Source organism: Argopecten irradians, chromosome 2 (assembly GCF_041381155.1).
Source record: "Argopecten irradians isolate NY chromosome 2, Ai_NY, whole genome shotgun sequence".
NCBI classification, from domain to species: domain Eukaryota; kingdom Metazoa; phylum Mollusca; class Bivalvia; order Pectinida; family Pectinidae; genus Argopecten; species Argopecten irradians.
The window spans coordinates 25,282,921-25,309,375 of NC_091135.1; the positions used below are offsets into that span (position 1 = coordinate 25,282,921).

At 34.4% G+C, this 26,455-nt stretch overlaps 2 protein-coding genes across 2 annotated transcripts; one reads left to right on the forward strand and one right to left on the reverse strand.

The window, feature by feature from the left end:
• Positions 1-901: 901 nt before the first annotated feature.
• Positions 902-15,361, reverse strand: LOC138314918 (uncharacterized). The gene is made up of 8 exons (XM_069255557.1): positions 15,118-15,361; positions 8,056-8,182; positions 7,335-7,425; positions 6,834-6,970; positions 3,578-3,665; positions 3,160-3,251; positions 2,409-2,535; positions 902-1,017 (listed from the first exon to the last, which is right to left on the reverse strand). The coding sequence occupies exons 1-8, from the start codon at positions 15,245-15,247 to the stop codon at positions 955-957; spliced, it is 855 nt and encodes a 284-aa protein (XP_069111658.1). The 5' UTR covers positions 15,248-15,361; the 3' UTR covers positions 902-954.
• An 8,866-nt stretch (positions 15,362-24,227) lies between these two features.
• Positions 24,228-25,297, forward strand: LOC138316543 (actin-18-like). Its single transcript, XM_069258226.1, has 2 exons — positions 24,228-24,233; positions 24,374-25,297. The coding sequence occupies exons 1-2, from the start codon at positions 24,228-24,230 to the stop codon at positions 25,295-25,297; spliced, it is 930 nt and encodes a 309-aa protein (XP_069114327.1).
• The last annotated feature ends 1,158 nt before the right edge of the window (positions 25,298-26,455 follow it).

Below are 26,455 nucleotides of genomic sequence, written 5' to 3' on the forward strand. Positions count from 1 at the left end.
TATTTATTTAATTATTGTGTAAATTAAGGAACAAAACAAAATCAAGTCTATAGTAATGGTTAATATGCAGAATATATATAAACTAGTCTAAGATTAAACGCAAGTAGAACGGCAATAGGTTCCATTATCAAGTTGTAGTCTACTGAAGCACACTTGTATTCTGTGTCTACTGAAATGGCCTAATAGCATGTTATGCGTTATAAATGAAAACCAAACCAATTAACTAATATATGCCGCAACTGGGTGAAAATTTTGGCATTTTAATTTTTCTTCACTAATCTATTGTAAACCATAAGGTTTGATGAATTAAACCGTGAACATCATTCAAATGGCTTCAGATCCTTATAAACAGATATTATGTAGTGTACAATTGTTGTTTTTTATGCCTTATATATGTTTAGATGGAAACTTTCCTGATCACTTTACAATTACTAATATCACTGTAACAATGTGAAATTAACTTCTAGACCGCAATTTGGCTTCATGGTCTGACCGTAGATACTCATTCCGCTTCACTATAGATGTACATATAATGATTTTTGGGAGTACTGCTAAAAATCATGTTATACACTTATTTATATTTGTATAATTATAACCAATGCATTGAAAGTGCTGTAATTTTCATAATGTTAGTAACTTTTGATGATGATTAAAATATTAAATTATCTTCATTCGTGAGTATGGAAAATACGGCATATATAACTGTTGCTTCTATTTCAGAGATGATATATATTTGTATATGTTCCACGAGTCTAACTTAATAATCAAACAATGCAGCGTTGTTGTATTGCAAATGTGCGTTTACCAACCCAGTTTTGACCAATGTTATCCATCTAAACATTATTAGTATTGCCCTTAGTTGATTGAAAGCAATTTTGACAATATCCAACGAAAAAGCATGTAAGTACAAGGCAACATTTTATTTCATAACAAAAAAACTACAAATACATGTATTTAATGTATTAGCTTTTTCCGCTCAGACAATGTTCCCTTTCGAAAAATAAACATGGTTCCATCCTGAAAGTGAAAGTAACATAATATAAATATAATCTATACTAAATATCAGGATTGATCATATCCTAAAGACTCCTTTTTCAAATGTGACAAACAAATGATTAAGTTAAAATAATTTTAAGAATATCAACAATCTAAATGATGGTTAGTTGATTATTTTGAGATAAGTCTATGCTCGTCAACATTGTTTTGTATATAAATATAGAATCAGAAACGTACGATGACCCATATACGCCTTGTCAATGTACACAGAAACAACACGTTTTTGTCAGATATTTTCTACAAAAACATTTTCAATAACAATTGGTTATTTGTTAAAGATGCTCCACTGCAGACAAAACATAAATGATATTCATCATTTGAACAATAATTGGTGTTTAATCGTCTATATATATGCCTAATTAACACAAAATATAATATAAAATAGTTTATTTTGCCTTTGGTGCATGCGCAATCAGTTCTTTATTTTTTTTCTCCACTCAGTTGAGAATATTAAATTTTTTGAGCATTTTCTTTTATTCTTTTTACTCTCATAAAAATACCGATTCATGCAATATACATACATACACACCATCACATACACATATATATACATACTTACATACCTACACGCACACCATCACACACACATACACACACACATATTGTACACATTTATTATCTACATCTAAATACTCTATTAACATGTACATGTATGTAACATTTGAACATAATCACTCATTCATCAAACAACATCTATAGTATAAATATAATTGATTTGCTCACTTAATATTCTCGTTTCATCATAGTGGGTGAACCATTATTAATCAGTTCTTCATTCCATATAGGATATAGTGCCACGGAATTTTTTCGGGATGCAATTATTTATTTTTCATATTTTAAACTTTAGTAAAATTATAAGCTTTAACTTTTCAATGGTGGTAATGGTGTTAAGTAAGTAACTTTTGTAACTGAAGAAAAATACTAAATCGTCTGCTCCTGTGTTGATACTGAAAAATACCATTTGTCAGCGGTAGAGCATCTTTAAGCGTTGTACAATTCTTAATTACCAATCTTCGCTTTGAACGCAACAGTGTTTACAAAATAAACTATAAAGCAAAGTAGAAACTGAAAAAAAAAGAATTGTACAACGGTTAGCAAAACCAACTGTTTTTTGGTTGCAGACAACGTTTTTGTAGGCCAAAAACATGTTGCGTAGTTGTATATTAACAAGGCGTATATGGGTCATCGTAGAGAAGTCACAGACGATGTGTCAGCCTGCAAAATATTGTCAGGAGTAAATTGTTAATTTTCAGTTTTAGCATGAAATACTTTAATGCAAATCGTAATACGGACAATACATAAACTCTACCAAGGAAATAACTTGAGAATATACTGCAACATTTTCCTCTCACCATAATCAACCCTGGGATACTACTGATAGCTTCTTTGTGGATTATCAAGTTAGTGCCGCGCTCTTTTTTCACCGCAAGTTGAAAAACCACACCAATTACAAAGTAGAGTAGGACAAAGCTGAAGAAGCTGCAACAAATATGCGACTAACATCATTAACATACACCTAAATCATCACAAAAGCTACACAAGCGAATACAACACAAATTACGTTTTCGTTAATACCAATATCTTTAAACCTATAAGAATTGGAATTCCTAACTTAAAGCTGACAATGCATTGTAAGGGAATTATCACCAAAACCTAATATTTATAGATAAATTAAACAATACGTGAAAAAGAGGTTCCCCAACAAGTGACTGTTTTTTTATCATGTTTATCAAACTCGAGTTAGTTCATGTTCAACTTTCGAAAAGACACGAGCTTCAGCGAGTGTCTTTTAAGAATTCGAAAATTTACTAACGAGAGTTTAGATAAACATGATAAACAACTGTCACTTGTTGAGAGCCAATCGGAATCGATAGATCTTGGAGTTGACCAATCAGAGGCGCCGTAGGTGTTTACAGACTGGAGTGTGTAAACATAAACGATAACCAACTGCTATGGAATTTATCACATTGGTTTTCCATTGTAAAACATGCATAGTTATAGAATAAATCATAATCATAATGGCATATAAATCTTACATTTAGTGGTTAAAATCAGAGTATCCAACAATAGTATAAGCATATAACTTAGTAGAAGTATACATACGCGATACAAATAATGGTTCCGACGGATAACGATAATCCTTCAGACGATGTCTCCTTAGGATAGCAGGCTAACTTCGACGTGAGGTCAAAATACTACAAAACACGTTATTTTTCTTTACCTTAATGATGGTGCGTTAATAACAGTTTACTTCCATCAGATAAAACATTAATAAACATTCATAGAAGTGTTAATTTACCTTGTATTTTTCTAATAATTTTAAGAGTGCTAATAAATTAACACTGCTAATAAATGACAGGCTTTTAAGTTTCAAGTCTAAAAGATGACGCTTATGAAGTTTATCTTTCCTCAAAACTATTGAATTAAAATTCCAGTTTTAAAACACCAAAACATTCTCAAATGGCAATTATTTATGTTCACATATGTGTGTGTCGTAACGATGTTACAATTCCTCACTTACATACATGCCACTCCCAACGGGATTCTCACCAGAGGCGGTAAACAATGCATTCTGTTGTGGATCGCATGTCAAGGATACAAATGATTGTCTGCAATACAAATAGACACAGGACACATCGTTACTGAAATAATACCGGATTTTATTATGACTTCACGAATGTCATAAGAGCGATCACGGAAGAAGGCTGTTCAGTCTTTGACAAAAATGAATTCTTTACTCAAAATAGATGCACAATCTCTTTTTTCATCATAAAAGTGTTACCAAATCCAAATATTAGCATTGAACTGCATTCCTTTGGCATTATGAAAATGAATGAAATATGAATGTAACTTTGACAGGGGCAAATTTAAGTAGCAGAAATAAATATGATAATGTTTCTATATTATACTTTTTACTTTTTATTATATTTTATACTTTTATTATGTATTTCCTGTAACAAATGTATTTAAGTGTATGGGTGCAGCTCTGGTTTAAATGTGAAGGATATTTGTTTGTTAGTTTGATTAAACTTACAATTTATTAACAACCAGGAACATGTTAGGACGGCCTACCGTATGCGGTGTGTAGCGAGTATGAAGTGGCGATGCGTATTTTGGGAGACTGCGGTATATTCTTGGTGTGTCTTCTTAAAATAGTGGAACTCTTGCCTTTTATAGTGCTATATCACGAAATCATGCTACCAATGACACCAATCAACACACTCCATCCGGTCACATGATGCTGACAGGAAATAAGCAGGAACAGGAACAACTACATTTATTGAAAGTAGTGTATATCGACCAGGGGACAGAACCCAAACCCTACCTCTCCAGGGTGAGCGCTCCACTGAAGGCCAAAACAGAGGCGGTGTCAAGGGAGACGTAAGGAGGACGAAAGGTAGTAAGGAAGAAGAAAAAAGTTAAGATCCTAAATTTAGTTGCCTTTTACGATAATGCAATAGAGGCAGCAGTTACAATTATAACGGCCTAACTACAGGGCGAGACACCTTGTATATTATATATACACATGTAGCCAAGCAAATGCAAGTGAACTTGTATTGATATCTGACAGACAACAAAATACCTGATTGGTCCTGATTAGCCTATCGGATATTGTAAATACTATTCCTAGGGTAAGTAGTAATTGTGACATAGGACATTAAGGCACCTGCTCTGGACAATGTACAAAGCAGTTTATGATACACAGCTAAGTCTTTATGTTAGACTATAAAAGGCTTAAGTACATGTATTGGTTTGTTGGAAAGTAATTGACTGTTAGCATATCATATTCTTGAAACATAAATGTAAGAAAAGTTAATACTTATGACTTTATATGGAATTATAATTATTATGTTTACTGATTACATTTTTTATAATTCAATAATTGGTCTTCAAGGTTATTGAGTTGTTTTGGCAATGTAAAACCAACAACCAGGATTTTCAACAATAACTTTTCTACTTCTTATTCTTGATTGATAGAGAAAGTATGCATGAAGAAAAATATTGATGGGGTCTTCTACAACCCAAGCCAAATTTCGTAGGGTAGGTATTTTTACATGTATGTACCATTCATGCAAATACTAGAATTTGTATAAGTAGAACTATAAGATTCTACAAATTATTTGAATGAATAGGAGCTATAGGTATAGGTAAAGGGAATCTAACCAACGTCAGTTGTGTCTGGCCCTTTTCCCCTCCCAATTTCATCGGCCCTGCAGGTAGGGCATTATAATTATACCTGCTGCCCCTATTGCATGGTCGTAAGAGGCGACACAATTTAGTATATTATCTTCTCTTTCTTCCAAACTAGCTTTCATCTTCCTAACGTCTCCCTTGGCACCGACTCACCTTTTTCTGTTGAGCGTTCGCCCATGTGAAGAAGGCTCTGGGTTCTGTCCCCTGGCCGAAACACACCACAATTTATGAAAATGGTAGTTTCTATCTTGCTTAACGCTCAGCCTAAGGAATTCATAGGTGATGCAACTGGTCAGCGAGATGGAACGATATCGTTCGATGTGTTCCTCATAAATGTTGAAAAATATCTCTGTCCTCGATGTTATATACAAGGACTCTAATGGTTGGAAGAGGTTGCTGTGACTACTACAGAAAATGTTTCCAGAAAGCTGGATTTCAGTTTGATGACAGTCAATCAATATATAGCAACAAATCAAGTTGATTGTGATGATGATGATGATGATGTTGATGATGATGATATTGCACTGGTTGGCTAATTCCAACACCTTAATCGGAGTGACATCAGAACAAGGGATAGTGAGGTAAATATTGCCTTGAACACTTCTTCAGACATTTTAAAGAACAGGAGGATATTTGTTGTCATTATGAATGTGCAAGTGATCATGATGATCATCAACGAGGCATGTCGCATGACAAGAAAGATCAGGCTATTGGTGCAAAATGTAGTAACAGTGTTATTGTAAATTTCTCTATAAAAATCAAAGAAGATCCTTGTACCTGAATATTAAGTTACCTGTTTAATAAGACAGTTTTAGTCTGTCTTTTGGAGTGTTCCATTACACAGGTTTGACTATGTCTAATTAACACAAAAATAATATGAAAATAATTTCTTTTGCTTTTGGTGCATGTGTAATCAGTTCATCATTCCATAGAGGACATAGTTCTACGTTAATTTTTCGGGCGTAATTAATAATTTTTAATAGTTTTACCTTGAAATACAATTAGAAGCTCAAGCTTGTCAATGAAAGTAATGGTGTAATGTAAGTAGCTTTTGTAACTGAAGAAAAATACTATTTGTCAACGTTGTAGCATCTTTAAGCTTTTGTTTGTTTATTTGATTAATTAACGTCCTATTAACAGCTATGGTCATGTAAGGACGGCCTCCAATGTATGCAGTGTGTTGCGTGTATGTTGTGCGAGATGAGTGTTTTAAGAGACTACGGTATATCCATGTTATGTCTTCTTGTATAGTGGAACTGTTGCCCTTTTTATTGTGCTATATCACTGAAGCATGCCGCCGAAGACACCAAGCAACAAACCCCACCCGGTCACATTATACTGACAAAGGGCAAACCAGTCGTCCAACTCCCTGTATACTGAGCGCTAAGCAGGAGCAGAAACTACCACTTTTATCGATTTTGGTGTGTCTCGGCCAGGGGACAGAACCCAGAGCCTGAAAAAAGTGTATGGTTATAATTGAGCTTTATTTAATGTAAACCTCTGACACTCTTGTGATACGTTAAATGGGTTTTTTTTAGTTTTGCTAAAGTAGTTTAAATATGAACATGTTTTACTCAGCTTACCGTTGAGCTCCCCCTGTGCCTTTGTAAATGTATGTGATCTGTAGCTTGCCATCGCTGTTGTAGGAAAAGTCCGCAGTGTCCTGGGTTCCTATAGGGAAATACTCGGCAGTCTTGTCGTTCTGATGTATGTTGCACAACTGTTGTGTCAGAAAACGTATCAACTCTTATCATCTGAGAAAGAGGGTTGTTGTTATTGTATTTCTTGTATACTAATTCTGTCAATATCCTAATACATATGTTGTTAATTAAACTTAACGTGCTATTAATATACAATAGTTATTTCAAATATAACCAGAAATATACTTAAATCAAAAGGACGGCCACCTTTGTATGCAATGTAGTGTGTGTGTGAGTGTATGCTTTGCTAGGCTGCGGTATATTCATGTTGTGTCTTTGGCATTTTATAATGATGCCTCACTGAAACATTGATTTAGGAACATTCATTAAGAACATTCAAGACTTAACATTATCTTTTGTCGGGAAAGAAAAAAAACAGCATACCGCTACGTCCATACAATCGCTCTCGGTGAATGCCGTACATGGGTTCCATGAAAACTGATCGTTTCCTGTGTCAGGGGCTATGTCGGGAAATCTGAAAAGATTATAAGGAAATATGAGAAATATTGTGATTTTCTACTTTTCTCAGTAACTAAACATGGTTACATTGAGGATGATTTGTATTGGATACAACGATATTGTGCTTGTTGAGTTCGCCAGGGTGGTGTCCAAAGACCATTAAAGTCATTGTTCGTTTAGTTACTTTCTAATGTGTACACTCTGTATAACTAAATACTAATCATTCTTTGTTTTGTTTGTTTAGTTAATAAACAACCAGGGTCATGTAAGGACGGCCCCCATAGATGAAGTGTGTAGTGTGTATGAAGTGTGTGGTGTGTATTTTGGGAGACTGCTGTATATTCATGTTATGTCTTCTTGGATACTCACTGGAACTTTTGTCTTTTTTATAGTTATATCACTAAAGCATGCTGCCGAAGACACCAAGCAGCATAACCAATCCGGTCACATTATACTGACAACGGGCGAACCAGTCGTCCCATTCCCTTGATGCTGAGCACTAGGCAGGAAAACTAATCATTCATCCGTGTTATACTGTCTACAACCCATGTCCATAATTGATTATGTAATTTATGTAATAGCAACCTAACAGTAATGGTGCGTATCTTTTTCACGTAAGGGTGGCAAGAAATTCCTCAATACTCACGTTGGGTTTTTAGGATCATTGCTGTCAAGTGTTGATAAATCTACTCCTGCGCCATCGGGGAATTGACATGCACATGCTGATGTCTTCGCACACGCGGGGTTTGTAGCTGTCACGTGATGAATTATACCTATTAATATAACAATATTCAACATTACTCGAGTCATTCGCATTTTGTATATTTGCATGGTTGAGAAATGATTTGAGATAAACTTAATGTATTATACGTCTAGATAACGGTATTTCTGTTCACGTGAGTACAATTTACAGGGTATATATAGATAGACGTACAGCTAAATAGTAGAGATAAAGACTTCGGACTAAAAGTCACAAGGGTGTCCTGACATAGAATGTATCTTTATATGTAACATTTAATAAACCCCATTAAAAGTAATAGAGCGGAGTAAGGGAATTCGATATATTGATTCCGTCCTAGATATATTATACATATAGCTTAGCTGTTTGCAAACAGACTACAGAAAGATTGAGTCGACATATATGTTTGTTATTTAAATGGTCGACTGCATTAAAAGCCATTTTACAACTAATTCAGGTTATATAAAGACTGTCTTCCTTGTTTACATTGTGTTGCATCATTTAAGAATGGCATTTCCTATACAGGATGTCATTTAAGATTGGCCTCCCCTGTATGCAATGTGTTGTGTCATTTAAGGACGGCCTTTCCTGAATACAGGGAGTCATCTAAGACTAGTCTCCCCTGTGTCTACAGTGTGTTGTGTCATTTAAGAATGGCATTTCCTATATACAGGATATCATTTAAGATTGGCCTCCCCTGTGTATACGTTGTGTTGTGTCATTTAAGACTGACCGCCCCTGTGTCTACAGTGTGTTGTGTCATTTAAGGACGGTCTTTCCTGAATGCTTTGTTTGTTTGATTGATTAATTAACGTCCTATTAACAGCTATGGTCATGTAAGAACGGCCTCCCATGTATGCGGTGCGTTGCGTGTATGTTGCACGAGTTGCGTATTTTGGGAGACTGCGGTATATTCATGTTGTGTCTTCTTGTATAGTGGAATTGTTGCCCTTTTTATAGTGCTATATCACTGACGCATGCCGCCAAAGTCACCAAGCAACACACCCCACCCGGTCACATTATACTGACAACGGGCAAACCAGTCGTCCCACTCACTGTATGCTGAGCGCTAAGCAGGAGCAGAGACTACCACTTTTATAGACTTTGGTGTGTCTCGGCCAGGGGACAGAACCCAGAGCCTTCCTCACAGGGGCGAACGCTCAACTCAAGGCCAAAAGTGAGGCGGTGCCAAGGGAGACATTAGGAAAGATAAAGTCAGTTAGGAAGAAGAGAAAAGATAAGATCCTAAATTAAGTCGCCTTTAACGATCATACAATAGGGAAGCAGGTAAAATTCTAACGCCCTACCTGCAGGGCAGTTCCTTAATGCAGTGTGTTGTATCTTCTTTTAAGATGGTACTACGCGGCGTTAGATCGTAATAAGGCGACTAACTTGATCTTTTCTTTTCTTCCTTACTGACTTTTTCCTTCCCTTGACATTGTCTCACTTTGAGCCTGGAGTTGAGCGTTCGCCCCTGTGAGGAAGGCTTTGGGTTATGTCCCCTGCCAGTGACTCGTCAAAATCTTTAAAATTTGTAGCTTCTGCTTCTGCTTAGTCCTAAGCAACAAAGGAGTGGGATGACTAATTCGCTCGTTGTCAGTATACCATGACAGGGTGGGACGTGCTGCTTGGTGTCTTTGGCCGCATGCTTCAGTGATATAGCACTATTAAAAGACAAGAGTTCCACTATATAAGATGACACAGCATGAACATACCACAGTCTTCCAAATCATGCACCACGCAATTCATACACGCAACACACAATCATGGGAGGCCGTCCTTACATGACACTCTCTGTTACTTTTGCTTACTTGTGAATCATGAGATTTTTTCGACGACCTAATGCATACAAAGTATCGAGAAATATATACCAGTGGTAAATAATTAAGACTCAAGTAGGAAAACCAGTGGAACTGTTGCCTTTTTAAGGTGCTATATCACTGAAGCATGCCGCCGAAGACACCAAGTACCACATCCCATCCGGTAACATTATACTGCGGCCCAGTCGTACCACAGGAAAGAAGCCGAAAATACTACTTTTACATCATGTGGTGTGTCTCAGCCAGGGGACAGAGCCAAGAGCCTACCTCACAGAGGCGAGCGCTTAACCGAAATCCTAACATGAGGTGTTGTCAAGGAAGACGTTAGGAAAATTATCCTATTTTTAGTCGTCTTTCACGATCATGCAATAGGCACAGCAGGTATAATGTTCTCGCCCTGCTTGCAGGACAAACGATGACTGGTTTGCCCGTTGACAGCATGATGAGACCTTGTGTGTTATATAGCGTGTTGACCCTGTAGGTAGGGCGTTAGAATTGTACCTGTTGCCCCTATTGCATGGTCGTAAAAGGCGACTAAATTTAGGATCTAATATTTTATCTTCTTCCTACCTGACTTTATGTGTCCTAATGCCTACCTTGGTACCGCCTCACTTTTGGCCTTGAGTTGAGCGTTCGCCCCTATAAGGAAGGCTTTGGATTCTGTCCCCTGGCCGAGACACACCAAAGTCTATAATAGTGGTAGTTTCTGCTCCTGCTTAGCGCTCATTAAACAGGGAGTGGGACGACTGGTTCGCCCGTTGTCCAAGTTCGCCAAGTTTTCCTTGAGGAGGGGTCAAATTCACTATAGTTTATATAGGAAAAACACATTTACGAACATTATTCGTTTATTAGTCAAACTGGGTTAGAGTGATTAACCTGAGATAGCATTATATATATCAATATTGGTCCTGGTCAACGCCCAGGAGCCAGAGGGGCGGAGTCAAAATGGCTAATATTTTCAAAAAGCATTTCTTCTAAATTCACAGATTTGATGTTTAAGCCAAACTAGATCTCTGTACATCGGTAGAGGAAGTTTTCATGTTTCTCCTTAGGATACCAAGGGAAGTATTAGCGCCATTAGTAATATTACTAACTTGTGCGCTCCACTTTAGGTCGGAGGATATGGTCACCCCGAGGTACCTCACATGATTTAGCCATGTAGAGTGTACTGATAGAGAACTGGCTTGCTGGTCTTCTGTATTTAAAGAACTTCACATTTGCCAGGATGGAAAGCCATTTCCATGTCGCCTCCCACCTATCAGGAAGTGTCATGGCCTTTTTGCAGAGATTGGGATCTGAAGATGATGCATTTTTAAGGTACATGATAGTATCATCTACAAGGAGACGTTCACCATCGACTATATCATTAATATAAAACAGGAACAGGCTGGGTCCAAGGACTGAGCCTTGAGGGACACCAGGCCGGACAAGAACTGTGCCTGATGATTCTCCCTCGAACACTACAGTTTGTGATCTACCAAAAAGAACGTTTTTAATCCAGGTATTTGTATTTCCCCGAGTTCCATAATGATGTACCTTTTAAGACAAGAGGAGGTGGCTAACCTTATCAATAGCCTTACTGGAGTCCATAATTAAAACGTCTGTTTGTTTCCTAGAATCCAGATTTTTTATACATCATTAATAATGTCTAAAAGCTTTGACTCACAAGATCTTTGCCGGAAGCCATGCTGAAGGGGATATAGGATATTGTGTTTATCAGCATGTTTTTTTTTAGATCGGAGACAATAATGTATTCTTAAACTTTGCAAGATCATGATAAAGGGGAGCATTGTTTTCAGGCCTGTATTTACTAGGACCTTTCTAGAAATCGGGGCAATGTTATTCTATTTCCAATCAGATGGGATTTCACCATTTAGTATAGAGCGGAGGTGACAAAGGATATGGCTATTTATGAAGCAAGTTCCCTCAGGACGTTTGGTCTTATCAAATCAGGACCAGCTGCCCTCTGAGACATTAAGATTATGGAGTAGTTTGATTATTCCTGTTTTTGTGATTGGGAAATCAGACATGATAGGATACTGTTTATCAATCATAGTTGTCGGCCAGAATCACAAGTTCTACATCTTCTGAACTAGAAAAGACAGACTGAAACTGGTGGCTAAGTATAGTCTCAAGACGTCTATCTTGTTTTAAGGAAAATATTTCACTGTGATCTGTACGTTTATGCTTAATAAATTTCCAGAATTTCTTAACAGCGATAACTCATGATGGTTAGGTTTAGAGATGATAATATCTTCAATGTAGCTCCTGTAGAATTTCCGTAGAAGTGTCTGCATAGTAAGTTTGAATTTTTCAATTATTCTGGAGATTTTGACTTTTTGCTGTTTGGATACTCGGTCCCTTCTCCTAATAATTTGTTTTAACTTCAGATGCAACCCATGGTTTATTATTTGTGGATCTTGTGTTTTTATGAGAGATTTGATATAAGGTTATGTAATTCTGTTTTAAAGGTATGCCAGATACCTTCTGCAGTTAAGACTTCATTGGTAAGGATGTTGCTGGCAAGAGATGTTACTTCCAATCTAAGGTTATCAGGTTTTTAACAAAATTAAAATAGGGGGTCACCAAAAGTTTCACTATGTGCCGTAAACGTACTTAAAACATGGCTGTGATGTCATCTATTGTTATAGCTTGAGGTATAGTCGGAGCAAAGTCTACTATTATCACCTACTACTGTGGAATAATAACCTTTTGATGTGGAATAGTTTGTGAACTATTCCCACAGATGAAGGTGAATGTAGCGACAGGTGAACGTAGCTTAGTATTTAGTCAGAAATACACCCTCATTCATTAAATCCTCGGAGATATAGATTAAACATTAACCCGGGTACTTTTCAAAGTTGTGATACTGTATATTTGTAAAGTTATTTTCACAATACCAATATAAATGCATAGATGTATACAATTTTCATCTCTTCATTTGAAAATAACTTACATCAGTTCTTTCACAGCACTGTATCCATAACCCCCCCAAAAAATTCACTTTAACAAATCCAGGAGAAATGAGATTAAATCCCAAGAGACAAATGCTGAATTGTCTGCCAAATGAAATTACATATGCTTGACATGCTTTTTTCATATTTTGTGTTTCATATTTCACAAATGGCATCAATCAAACAAATTTAAATCCCACAACAAGAAGATAATATTTCCCAAGGAATACTTTCAAAAAGCACACTCTTTTGCTACATGATTTCACTATTTTGTGTATATATCCAAAATATTGGGGAATATATTTTTTTTCTTCTACTAATTTTTGCTAAATTAGCTCCCTCTAAGACCTGTGCTGCATGGGAAAAGATTTTTGTCCAGATCAGTTCAAATTTACATCCAAAATTCATCACTCGTGCATACACAGAGCTACATATGGTCATCAATGTCGAACAGTGAAAAATAAACTGAGGAAATGTTTCAGTTTGAGTACCATATATATTACCTGTGTATTGATCTTTAAAAAAAATCATGATTCTTGTTCTCCGAGTGAGGTATATAAATGAATTACGAATAGGTCTCAAGGCTTAAATATATAGTAAGGGTTAACCTGGAGCTGTGGAATAGTTAAACAATACCCAGTGGAATAGTGAATAGTATCCGTGACATCCATTGCCTTGTTTTAAGTATGAGGTACACCTCAAACTGTGGAATAGTCAAGATAATGAAGTTCTTGGCCCTAACGGGCCTCGAACAATTCATTATCTTGGATTTTTCCACAGTTTTCGGTGTTTCTACTATACTGATACAAGTGTAATTCGATGATGATAAGCGTTGCAATCGTTTGTATATGATATATCGCCTAATATACTTTTAATTAGTAATTATCCAATGGTGTTGAATTAAGACAAGTGTCTAGTGTCAACTTTTGAAGAGAATAGTGAATTCAAATCTTCTGTTATTATTTCAACAAATCATGAAATATCTGTGTACGCGAAATCAATGTGATTTATAGCATTTGTGTGTTCTGTGTGCATTTAAACACTGCACCCTGTTGTAACTGTTGTAATAATCCTTAGATTGTACATGTACGACCAGGTATTAGAAAATTGATCAGCAATTTGTACATTACTTTAATTCATTATATTTGAGATAAGCCACCTGATACCACTGACATGAAGGCTGTCCTTTTATAGTATATTGATTTATGTTCGTATAAGGTTATACTCGTTCGTTATTAAGAACAACAAGGTTACCTGTACACAATGAACCCTGGTAATCATAAATGCAATGGTTAGTTTACAACGATTCACAATGGCTGCACACAATATATTTTTTCAAATACTGATTTACTTCTAAACTTATGATATACATTCGCAGTTTTTGACAAAAGAATATGAATATTGAAAAGGTGCGTCATAATCAATTTATGATTTATAAGTATGGGGCAAATAACATTTTTCTGATAAACACACCTTTCAGTCTCTGCTCATGATTCCTTCAAATATGTGATATTTTTTCTTCAGATGATGATTATATCAACATTAGTATTACTTGAGTATAATATATATTAGCAGCAGTTATCTGGAAAGGACTATGCATGGTTTGAGCCCTTTTGACCCCCTAATTCGTCAATATACTGTATGGCTACCATTGCAACTGGAACGGTGATAATCGAAAACTACAATCATAGATGAATCAAGAATATAGTAAACATTTTCAAAGACAAAAGATTAATGTCGCAAGACTTAATTAACAAATTGATGGATTTGGGGGTTAATAAGGGTCCAAACAGAAGTCCTTTCCTATTTGTTAATGGGGAGCTTCAGAATTTATGGTGATTTTGTAGAAATTCCTTAACATGGTTATGAGTTAATTTTCGCTTTGTTCTCGACAAATTATAAATAATCATGGTTTGGTTGAAACTAAAGGGAATATAGAATGGTAAAGAGGCCGTTTTGTCTGTAAAGAACTGTGTTAAAGGATTGAACTGTTATTTGAATAACGATCAGTGTCACCATCACATGGTCTTTCCCTGAGTATTACGCAATATCTTAAACAAAAATTATATATCGCGTGTTTACAATATCCGGAAATTAGACCGAGTATGGTTTGTATAGTACATATTACCTGTGGGCGGAAGTAGATCTAGATCGTGTGAGTCATAGCTAAACATGTAAACAAAACGAAATATAACCTGGTGTGCACAAGAAATCACCGGCATTTGGATACATCAGTTCCAACATGGATTTGTCGACTCTTATTTTTGACCTGACCGATGATATGTTGATACAGCCTACTCTGGATAGTCGAAATAGTGTTGTCATCGATCTTGGAACTAGATTCACCAAGGCTGGATTTGCAGGAGAACTAGCCCCATGTGCAGTTTTCCCCACTGCTGAAGCGCAATGGCATTCACAGCAGGTAACAGATATAGATTATTCTCGCTGTTTTGACTGATGGGGAAATCATGCATAGGTGCATATACATGTACTGATACATGTATAGCTTCTCCATGTGGTCAACTCACGTGTCTTATTCCACATAATTGCAATTTGTACATGTACACGAAGTGGAAGTCACTATTAAATGAACAACATATGATGCCCAGTGAGTAAAGTAATGCCGATCTTGTGTAAAACCCCAGGAAAAAACAAGTAAAATCAAATGGTATATGTGGATACGGGACATTAGAGATATACATGTATATGCATACACACGTGTGTGTACCAGTATCGTTTGAACATCATATTTACAGACACGTTTCGAGCAAGTCGAGCTCAAAGTACAGTAGGTTTATACTTAAAAAGATTATAATCTGTATGTTTAGCTAGTGTACGCATGTGATTACCTTTATTTCTAGCTAGTGTATGGTACACTTGTAAAATCTTCTTTCTCATATTCTATCCATATATACACACACAGATACCTGTATGCACTTTTATTTATATGGCCGTATGTCCAGAGATAAAAATAAGCCTCTAGTGTATCTAAGTCTTTTTCGAGAGGTTTTCAAACGTAATACCCGAAATCGGAAATTCAAACACCAGTACACATGTACTGAACATGAATTGATAATCCACCTTTACGTTTGAACGTTTCAGCAGCAATTTACACAACTGGATACCATTCAACGCGAGGTGACCTACATTTACTTGATATTGAATGAGATGTCTGCTGTGGCTTCGAATTCCTTTATGTAAACACTAATACGCACGTAGACCCGTTTCTGTATAAATAAATGTGGTAGACCACATTTGATTGAACTCGTGAGAGATATACACACGTGTATGAGTCTACAATACATCAACGATTGAAACTTAACAATCAGCAAATAATATAGTATTCCCAGTTATCAAAGAACAAAATTACATATAAAAGAGTTTGTATTTTACCTCTTTATAAAAATACATATATACAATATTTATCACCCTCTAAAAGTTTTGTATTTACATAATATAACTTTTAAAGTAAAAGTGCACCTGAAAATGCCGCTGGTACTCTGATCCCATGTGAAGGAGATACTGTATGCGCCAAAAGCCAACACTTTCATATCTCTTATTGCAGACCTATATATAATGAATCATTGCCATTTCTTTTGTTCTTTATGTTGATATATTATAAAGGTTATCTGTTAACAGTGGTTTCTGTACTTAGATGTACCTATATTGATTGTCTGATTAATTGGTTTCATTCTAAACGCAATGGACAGTGATTTTTATTACATCATATTAACAAAGTAAGCGATATGTTTTACTAATCAGAGAAAGCATATTCATTTCTGAAATATAATCATACTGTTAGAATTATAAACTATATTTGTATAATGTTCAATACATTTTTATGTAATTGAAAGCTGGTAGAATCATTATATACGCATTATATATATTGCATTACGCATTATATATATTTTCGATAAGGAAAAAACAAACGAACAATTGTTGAAAACGCAACAAAATTTAAATAGGAAGTACAACATCACTGGCATAAATCCAACATGCATGGACAGCATATTTTATTTCTTTACCACATGTTCAATGACCACGTGAATCATTGCTTAAATTGATTGCGAAAGAGCTGTACATGTCCTGCTTCCTAGGGAACGGAGAGGATGGTCGACTCAAATTAGACATAGCTAAAAATAGAATATGGTATCACACCTGAAAACGTAATGCTTTGTCTAGTTCATTGTACTTGTTTTTGGTACTCAAATTGTATTTTGACGCACCTTCATTATGATTATCACATGATTGATTGGTAGATTCTGGAATTTAACATGCAAACAGTATATTAACATTGATGTCATATCGCAAATACTTACTGATTAAGAAAAACATTTCGTCGCCTTTCAGCAGTCCATTATATATAAGTATATAAAGTGTAGATATTATCACATTTACATGGAATCACTTCTTAAGGAAATTTTGTCCTACTTATTGTACTGAAATTGTAAAATGTATAAGTGTTTGTCTTAGCTGGACCTACAGACAAAATGATATATTACAATGAATCGATACAAAAAAAAAGATTAAATAATATTATAACTCATAGCTTGAAAGAAGTCTGTCATTGGAATATAAGACTAAGAGCTTGGCGTAGAAAATTTACATCAGGTCGATAAGCAACGGTACTATGATTTTTAGTCGGTAAGTGTTTAGATGTGTGGTTTTGAAAACCAAATTATTTAAGTTTGAGGTATATCTAGTTATCAATAAACAAACTTGTAAAATATCAGAAAATCCACATGTACTTATATCAATTGCGTTATAAATAATTCATTATTTAAGACATGAATTTTATTTAACGTAGACATTGGGCGCTAATAGATGGTGTTGCCGCTTTCTACAAAAGCGAAAAAAATAGATTTCCATCACTAGCGTTATTTCCCATTACTTCATATTTGTCGCCCTCGCTTTATTTTCGAATTTATGAAATTGTTCACCTGGAAATGATGAAAGTTGTTTACTTGGACAATAGTTAATAAAATGTGTTGATTTGTTTTCGCAAAAACATCAGTGACTCTAATAGAAGTGTTGCCATAAAAATGGTAGATAATTTTCTTTTAACAAATATCAACTGACTTGTGTATGGTTAAAGCCCTGTTTGGTCACCAAATACATTACTATTTATAACGAAGTGTTAAGAAATCAACACATCCCTGATGCAATTGTAATTGTCATTTCGTAGCTTTATAGATTCGTCATAGTAACCATAAACAATATGCATAACTCAAGTAAAATGGTAAAAATGTCATATTTTTATCTATTCCATTATAATATTTAGCTAAGAAACAATTGAGCACAATCTTGAACTTTACAATTTACTAAGAATATACAGGCACATATGACACATCTGTTGGAGGGGTATAACATTTGATGAAAACCTTAGTCAAAAATGTCCAAACCTGACAAAATTTCCACATTTTTATACTTTATACATGTCTGGGGTGGTTGCTGGTTGTCATACAACTGCAAAGATGGACAATCATCATAAATATTGCATCAGGGATGAACTCTTAATTTAAAATTCAACAAACGAGAGAATCACTTAATAATTGTTTTGAAATATTGACGGATTCGAAGAGCCAAAACGGGGTCTACCATATATAGTTGGGTTTTTTTACAGAAAAAAACCAAAAGACCATTAATTTAAAAAATTCAAACTAGGGAGAAAACAACATCGATGACGACGGTATTATTATAATGTAAATATTTTTTACAAATATATATACTTCTATATATATGCACGGTATTTTCCTCTCTGCATTCAGTCGAAATCGAAATAGATCAAAGATTGAAGAGCCATGTCATGTTTTTATTTCTAGTGAAAATGTATTTTATCTTGGTAATATTATTGAGATATTTGTGATATTTATTAATCAAATTGAGAGAATAAATTAAAAGTGGGTGATTTCATGCTGTCATGTTTATATGATGATATTGTTTACCTTAAATCTGTATAAAATGAAGTGGATTGATCGATTCTGAATTCATCATTGATAATTCAGGCGTTTCCTACATGTGCCTCACTGGCGCCCACGACATATCTACTTATAATTACATCACATTAACAATTGTCATGAAAAAGGTAGTGCCATGGCTTTGATGTATCGACCATGAAAACGTGTCACTATTAAGGACGTTGTGGGGGTAGTCATTTAGTTCCATGGTTGATAAATAACAATAGTCCCATACGATATTTCAACAATCATATTGTGTCTTAATTTGAAATTCAGCAAATGAAAGAATTACTAAATAATATTTTTGAAATGTTGACGAATTTGAAGGGCCAAAATGGGACCAACCATTTATATTTTTTGGAAGAAAAAAGCAAAAGACGATTGGTTAAAACAATGTTCAAATTCTTGAAATACATAGGAAAAACAACATCGATGACGATGTCTATTGACTGTATTATTACATAATGTATATTCATCCATAGATATGCACCATATTTTCTTCTCTGCATTTTATCGAAATCGTATTAAAAATATCAAAGATTGAAACTATGTTTAGTTCTAGTGAAAATGGCATTTGTCTTGCTATTACTGTGGATGATAGTTGTGATAATTATTATTCAAACTGCGAGAATAAATTAAAATTGGGTGATTTCACGATATCATGTTGATATGATGATGTAGTTTACCTTAAATCTGTATACATTTTTTAAAATGGGGTGGAATCGATCCATTCCGAATTCGTCATCGATAGTTCAGGCGTTTCCTACTTGTACTACACGCCCACGACATACATTCTACTAAGTGTATAACATAAACATTTACCATGATATTGACCGTGAAAACGTGTCACTATTTAGGACGTTGTGCGAATTGTAGGTTATTCCCATGGTTGATAAATAACAATAGTCCCATACGATATTTCAACAATTATATTGTGTCTTAATTAATGTCCTAAACATATATACGTAAATGATAAGGGTGGCGGTAAGATATGACGTTTTTTCGTTTACACAAAATTATAATTGACAATTATGAAAAAAAAATCATAAAAATCGTAGTTTTTAGCACGATCTCCATCGTAGCTTATAGCATACCCCCTAGTTTTGAAAATCACCTTGTGAACAGGATATCTCAAGTTATACACCATTAACAGCAATGAAATTTGGCACAGACATGTAGTTATAGATAAGGACGGAACTGATAAAACTTGGCGACAAACAGACATAAACTGTATTTTTGAGGAATTAAAATATATTTCATTCCTTCTTTGTCTATAGTAATATTTAAATGAGAAACACAATGCATTATGGGAAATGATATGGCCGACGGTACAACTTCATACAAAAGAAATATAGTTTAAGAAAAGATTAAGGCAATTAAGAAATATTCATTATTTTTCTATTCTTAAATATGTTACTCAAAGTGTCATGACATCATAATTACCTGTGTTGGATAATCTATATTCCCTGGACAGTGTCACAAGTCAGGTGCCCTAGTTTCATCTAGATGTTGTTTATAGGCCTATATGTGTGTGTAAATGTGTTACATATACACTTTACTGTTAAAGGGAAAAACAATGGTTGAGAGTTAATTAATGTATTTTGTTATCAAGGCCCTGGGAAAGACTCGACTGTAGCTGCCAATGTCAATTTGTTGACCCGTAGTACACATTCCATTGTGCCGAGACCCAGCCAATACAACTTGTGCATTGTTATCTTAATTGTGAAATTTATAATGTGTTGAAGAAAATAAAATAAAAGATAAGTAATAAATTTCAACGTTTTGAAGCAAATTCAGTTTACCTCTTATAACCAGGACAGCCAAACATCTTTGATTTTTTTGTCACCTATAATGAAATAAGCCCTACTCCAGCAGGTATCTTTTAAAAGTCTAGTCAACTTAACACTTTGATTATACATAGTTGTACATGTGTGATACCGATAAGCAATCATACAGGAAAAAGTTTCCCCAATTATTGTTTATCATATAACAATATTCTGATAAATTTGAAGAAAAAGCATTGTTAAATTTTGAATTTTATTAAATTTTCTAATATAAGTTAAGTTGATGCTATTTGAATTGGTCCCAACAATATTCTTACTAAGAAGATGCTGCTTCTGCATACGCTCACACTAAAATCCTGCTCAGAAAAAAAACCTGTTCTGCACAAATCATTTTTTTTATAAAACTGTTGATCTATATATAACTTAACATTTGATGAATGACATCTGTCTTGAAAGAATTTTATGATTGTTTTAATACCAACATTGATAACAATTAAATACCAGTGGTCATTTGAATTGTCCTAATTAATTATTAGTTTAAACAGTGCATATGAGTGATAATCAAGAATATTAGTCAAAACCAATCATTGAACATTAATTAACTGGACCATAGTGCTATGAGGCCATTGGCCTCTTGTTGTGTTTAACAAATTTGACTTTGTATGGTTTGGACACCATTTGGTCACCATATGCATTTTGTTTAGATGAGTGTTAAGAAACTTATTTAAATGCATCCCTGATTTAATTGTAATGAAGTGTTCTTATTGCGTAGCTTTATAGATTCGTTATAGTAACCATAATAATATCTTTACGAGAAGTATACCATTTGCTTAAGGATGCGCTCTTTTGATTCTAGAAAAAAACTTAAGTCAAAAATTTCAAAACCTGACAAAATGTCGACATTTGCATAATTTATGCATGTTTATTGTGGTTATCATACAACTTCAAAGATGGACAACCATCATACATATTGTATCAGGGATGTTCTCTTAATTTAAATTCAACAAATGATAGAATCACTAAATAATAGTTGTGAAATGTTGACGGATTGGAAGGCCCAAAACGGGACCAACCATATATTAAGGTTTTCTTGACAGAAAAAAACAAAAGCTGATTAATTAAAAAATTCAAATTCCTGAAATATGTAGGAAAAACAACATCAATGACGATGTCCCTTGACTGTACTATAAATATGCACGACATCTTCTTTGCATTTTATCGAAATCGAAATAGATCAAAGATTGAAAAGTAATGTTATGTGTTTATTACTAGAGAAAATGTCATTTGTCTTGTTATTCCTGATGTAATAGTTGTGATTATTATTATTCAAACTGATAGAATAAATTAAAAGTGGATGATTTCATGCTGTGATGTTTATATAATGATATTATTTATCTTAAACATATATGCAAAGAAATTGGTTTGATTCATTCAGATTTTTTCATCGATAATTCAGGCGTTTCCTACATGTGCCTAACGCCCACCACATACCTACTTACAATTACATCACATTACCAATTACCATGAAAAAGTAGTAACACGATTTTGACCGTGAAAACGTGTCACTATTTAGGACGCTGTGAGGATTGTAGGTTATTCCCATGGTTTATAAATATCAACAGTCTCATATGATATATCATACCGTGTCTTGATTCATGCCATTAACATACGTAAATGATAAGGACGGCTTTACGATAGGACGTAATTTCGTTTTCACAAAATCATAATTGATAATTATGAAAATTCTGTCATGAAAATCATAGATAATTTTCTTTGTGTGTTTAACAAATATCAATTCAACTTGTGTAGCTTTATAGATTCGTCGTAATAACTATGAAATTATCTTTACCAGAAGTATAATATTTGCTAAAGAAACGATGCGCTCTTTATTTTTGGATAAAAACCTTAGTAAAAAATTGCCAAACCTAACAAAATGTCCACATTTCTATAATCTATGCGTGTTTGTGGTGGTTATCATACAACTGCAAAGATGGGCAACCATCAAACATATTGTATCAGAGATGTAATCTTAATTTGAAATTAAACAAATGATATAATTACTAAACAATATTTTTGAAATGTTTACGGATTTGAAGGGCAAAAACGGGACCAACCATATAATGTTTTCTGGACAGAAAAAAAAACCCAAAAGTTGATTCATTAAAAATGTTCAAATTCTTGAAATATATAGGAAAAAGAAGATTAATGACGATGTCCCTTGACTGTATCATTGCATAATGTATATATAGTATTTATTACATGTACATTATTATAGATATGCACGAGATTTGAAATCTAAATAGATCAATGATTACAAAGTGATGTTATATGTTTATTACTAGTGAAAATGTCATTTGTCTTGCAATTACTAATTATGATAGTTGTGTTAAGAGTTATTCCAACTGAGAGAATAAATTAAAAGTGGATGATTTCATGCTGTCATGAACATATGATAATATTGTTAATCTTAAACATATTTGCAATGAAATTAATTTGATCCATTTAGATTTTCAGACGTTTCCTACATGTGCCCTACGCCCACGAAATATCTACAGATAATTACATCACTTTTGACAATTACCATGAAAAAGTAGTATCATGATTTTGATGCATTGACCGTGAAAACGTGTCACTATTAAGTCACTATTAAGGACGCTGTGAGGATTGTCGGTTATTCCCATGGTTGATAAATAATAATAGTCCCATACGATATTTCGACATATTCTGTCACACGTGTACACAATGTATTGTATTGACGGACAGCCCACATACTTGGTAAAGTCATGGTAGTGCTTTAATCACAAACTGGTTGTTGTGTTTGCCATTACAACGGCTGAGTTTATACTGTATAATTATGAAAGGCTGTAATGATTGAATACCACCTAGTGTTTTTATCAATGGTATTTTGCCTTAATTGATGTCATAATATACAATATATAATATCCTGTAAAAAAGGAGTTCTGTCGTCGCTTTTCAAATAAATATAAAAATCATGGTACTATCCTGATGAAATCAATCCATGTCTTGCGTGTTCGTTTTTTATTATGTTTTAATTAGAACTATTAATACTTAATATTAATTTTTAGACCAAGATGTCAAATCAACGTTACGAATTTCAGTATTTTCTTTCGAAAATCTAGATTTATGTTTGAATGCAGATGATTCAGACATCAACCACCAATGAAGAAAATATTGTTATTGAATCTATAGTTTTATACCATGGATGAGTACCAGACATGTCATCAGTATTACATGTAGCATAATGTGTGTTCTATAAACTAAAACACACTGTTTACTGCTATCAACTTGCTGACATTTTCGCTCAATTACTAAATCTAAAATCCTCTTGACATTTGACAAAGTAAAAGGTCATGAATAATGATAATAATAAGTAGATTTGTAACATAAATCGTGTATCACTGGTTCATTTAGCGCTGACGCCAGGCATGTACTTTCTGACTTTATTGTCTCGTATACGCCAAACAAACGCTTCTCAAATGTTTACGTCCATTTGTTAGGGAGTAACATCAAGGGGAAATATCTGATTTATTTTCACTAATAAAGATGCATGTATGTTTTGAAATTATTTTATTCGTCATACAAACTTGTTAGATGCTATTCAATTAAAGATGAAATAAATGAAATCATTTGATTTGTTTCTGCAGACGTTTATAGGATTGCATACTAACGTAACGTTTTACGTTTTTCAGGTACAAGAGGGATATGAGTCTTCTTACCCAGATGCGACAGAAACTGTATTGAATTATGTCTTTAAGAACAAATTAGGGGTGGAAACAAAGGACCACTCGGTACTCATAGGTCGGTCTCTACCACATGTACAGCAGAACCAAGAAAAACTGGTTGAACTCTTGTTTGAGAAATTCCAAATCCATAGAGCATTACTGCCACTGAACAATGTATTGTCTTTGTTTGCATCGGGGAAGTTGACCGGACTGGTGATGGAGTTGGGCGCTGGCACGAGCTACTGTGTACCTATATATGAAGGTTTCCCTCTGAAAGGTTTTATCATGTCATCAGACGTTACAGGTAATAAACTGACAGAGTTCTTCATGAATCTTCTATCAAAACACTCTTGCGCGGCGGTCACACAGGATCCAGTGCTAGCCGAGACGATAAAGGAAGCTGTGTGCTGTGTGGCACCAAATCTGTTTACAGCTCTATCGGACCCACCTGAGTCGGTATACACACTTCCTGATGGGACCGAACTGAGAATAGGAAGGGAGAAACACCAGTGTCCGGAGGCAATGTTTAGTCCTAATCTTATACCGTGCATAACTAAAAGCATCCCAGCTGTAATAAGTGATTGTATCAAAAAGCTGCATACAATACGAGGTGAAAAGTATACGACAAGTTTAGTCCAAAACATAATGCTTTCAGGTGGAGGTTCAAAGTTCACTAATATTTGTGAAAGGGTCAAAGTCGAACTTGACAAATGTGTAGATGCGCCTTATGCATCCAATTCTAAAGTGTGTAATCCTGTGGCGGAAATACACTCTTCATGGGTAGGAGGGTCGCTTTTGTGTTGCCATAGTAATTACAATGAGGTGTCAATATCGGCTGAAGAATACCATGAACATGGAGTGAATGTTATTGGTCTTAAAAGTTTATTTTAGATCGTGACGTTGTGTTAGATTCGTATTCCAGGCAGTTTTTGCTTCAAACTACAAACATTAAAGCACTTTCATTAGTTCATTAATTCAATCTGTATGAATTAAAAACTATCATTATCAAGAACAGATTTGCATTTCTTCAATTTGGTTTTCGATTATCACCAGAAAAGGAGCTGGATCTATTCTTTCATTTTCATTTTATTTCTGACAACACTGCATACACACATACTCGAAAAAATAAGATATGTAATGATGTGTATCAGTACGGCATGTAGTTCAATGTGATATTTCCTTTACTGCAAATATTGACGCCATGAGTATCTGTACAGGGAAAAGAACCACATCTTCACAATCGCTTAGTTACACGATCTTCACCACCTCTTCTCTATCACTAAGTTACATGCAGATAAGTGAGAAAAACTATTTTCAAAAGTCGCATGAGTGTCGCATTGAACAATGCCACTGTACAGGACGCTAGAACCACAGAACAGCGCGATTTTATCATGTACAATTCTACTATAGGTTTAAAAGGTATATTGTTATTAACCTTATAATGTACTATATATCTATCATTTTTGATTTGTATGTTGGTACTTCTTGTATTAGGACATGACTATGATAGGCTATGAATAATGGAATGTCCAATCCTATTACCGTTAACCATATTTTCTCAGTAATGTACGTTATTGGAAATTAAAATCCTTCAATATGGTAATAAAATACACATCGTTATTTGCTCATGAAAATGCGTTCCGTTTGTCTGAATATTGTACCAATCTTGAAATTGTTTGTTTTTCTGCATCATTTGTAATGATTTCAATAGTGAATAATTGTATAATTCTTTGTATATTAGTTTTGTCTGAGCACATATTTGTTTGTGAATGGTTAATTACAATTAACGGGCAAAACCTGCTTCTATGTACCTGTACAGTTGGATAGATCGTAGCTTTTATTTCTTTGTTATTAAGGTTTTATACAGGAATAACTTTATCTATAATACATGTACTTATTGTTAATTAACCCCAAGGTTTCGTTTTGAAATTATAAAACGTTTTTAAAAGGTTAATGGTATTTTCATTATAATCATTTATATGCTGCATACTACACTCCTCGGTCTTAACCACAATAAAGCCTATATGGAACATCTTAAAACGCTATTCA

What these genes read in the sequence shown, in the direction of transcription:
- LOC138314918 (XM_069255557.1), bottom strand. Translation starts at nt 15,247, where the DNA reads ATGACAACACTATTTCGACTATCCAGAGTAGGCTGTATCAACATATCA. An exon ending in GGCACAGGGGGAGCTCAACG is followed by an intron (nt 3,666 to 6,833) that starts GTAAGCTGAGTA and finishes TTTGTATTGCAG; the next exon opens with ACAATCATTTGTATCCTTGA. An exon ending in CCGTTGGGAGTGGCATGTAT is followed by an intron (nt 3,252 to 3,577) that starts GTAAGTGAGGAA and finishes CGTGTTTTGTAG; the next exon opens with TATTTTGACCTCACGTCGAA.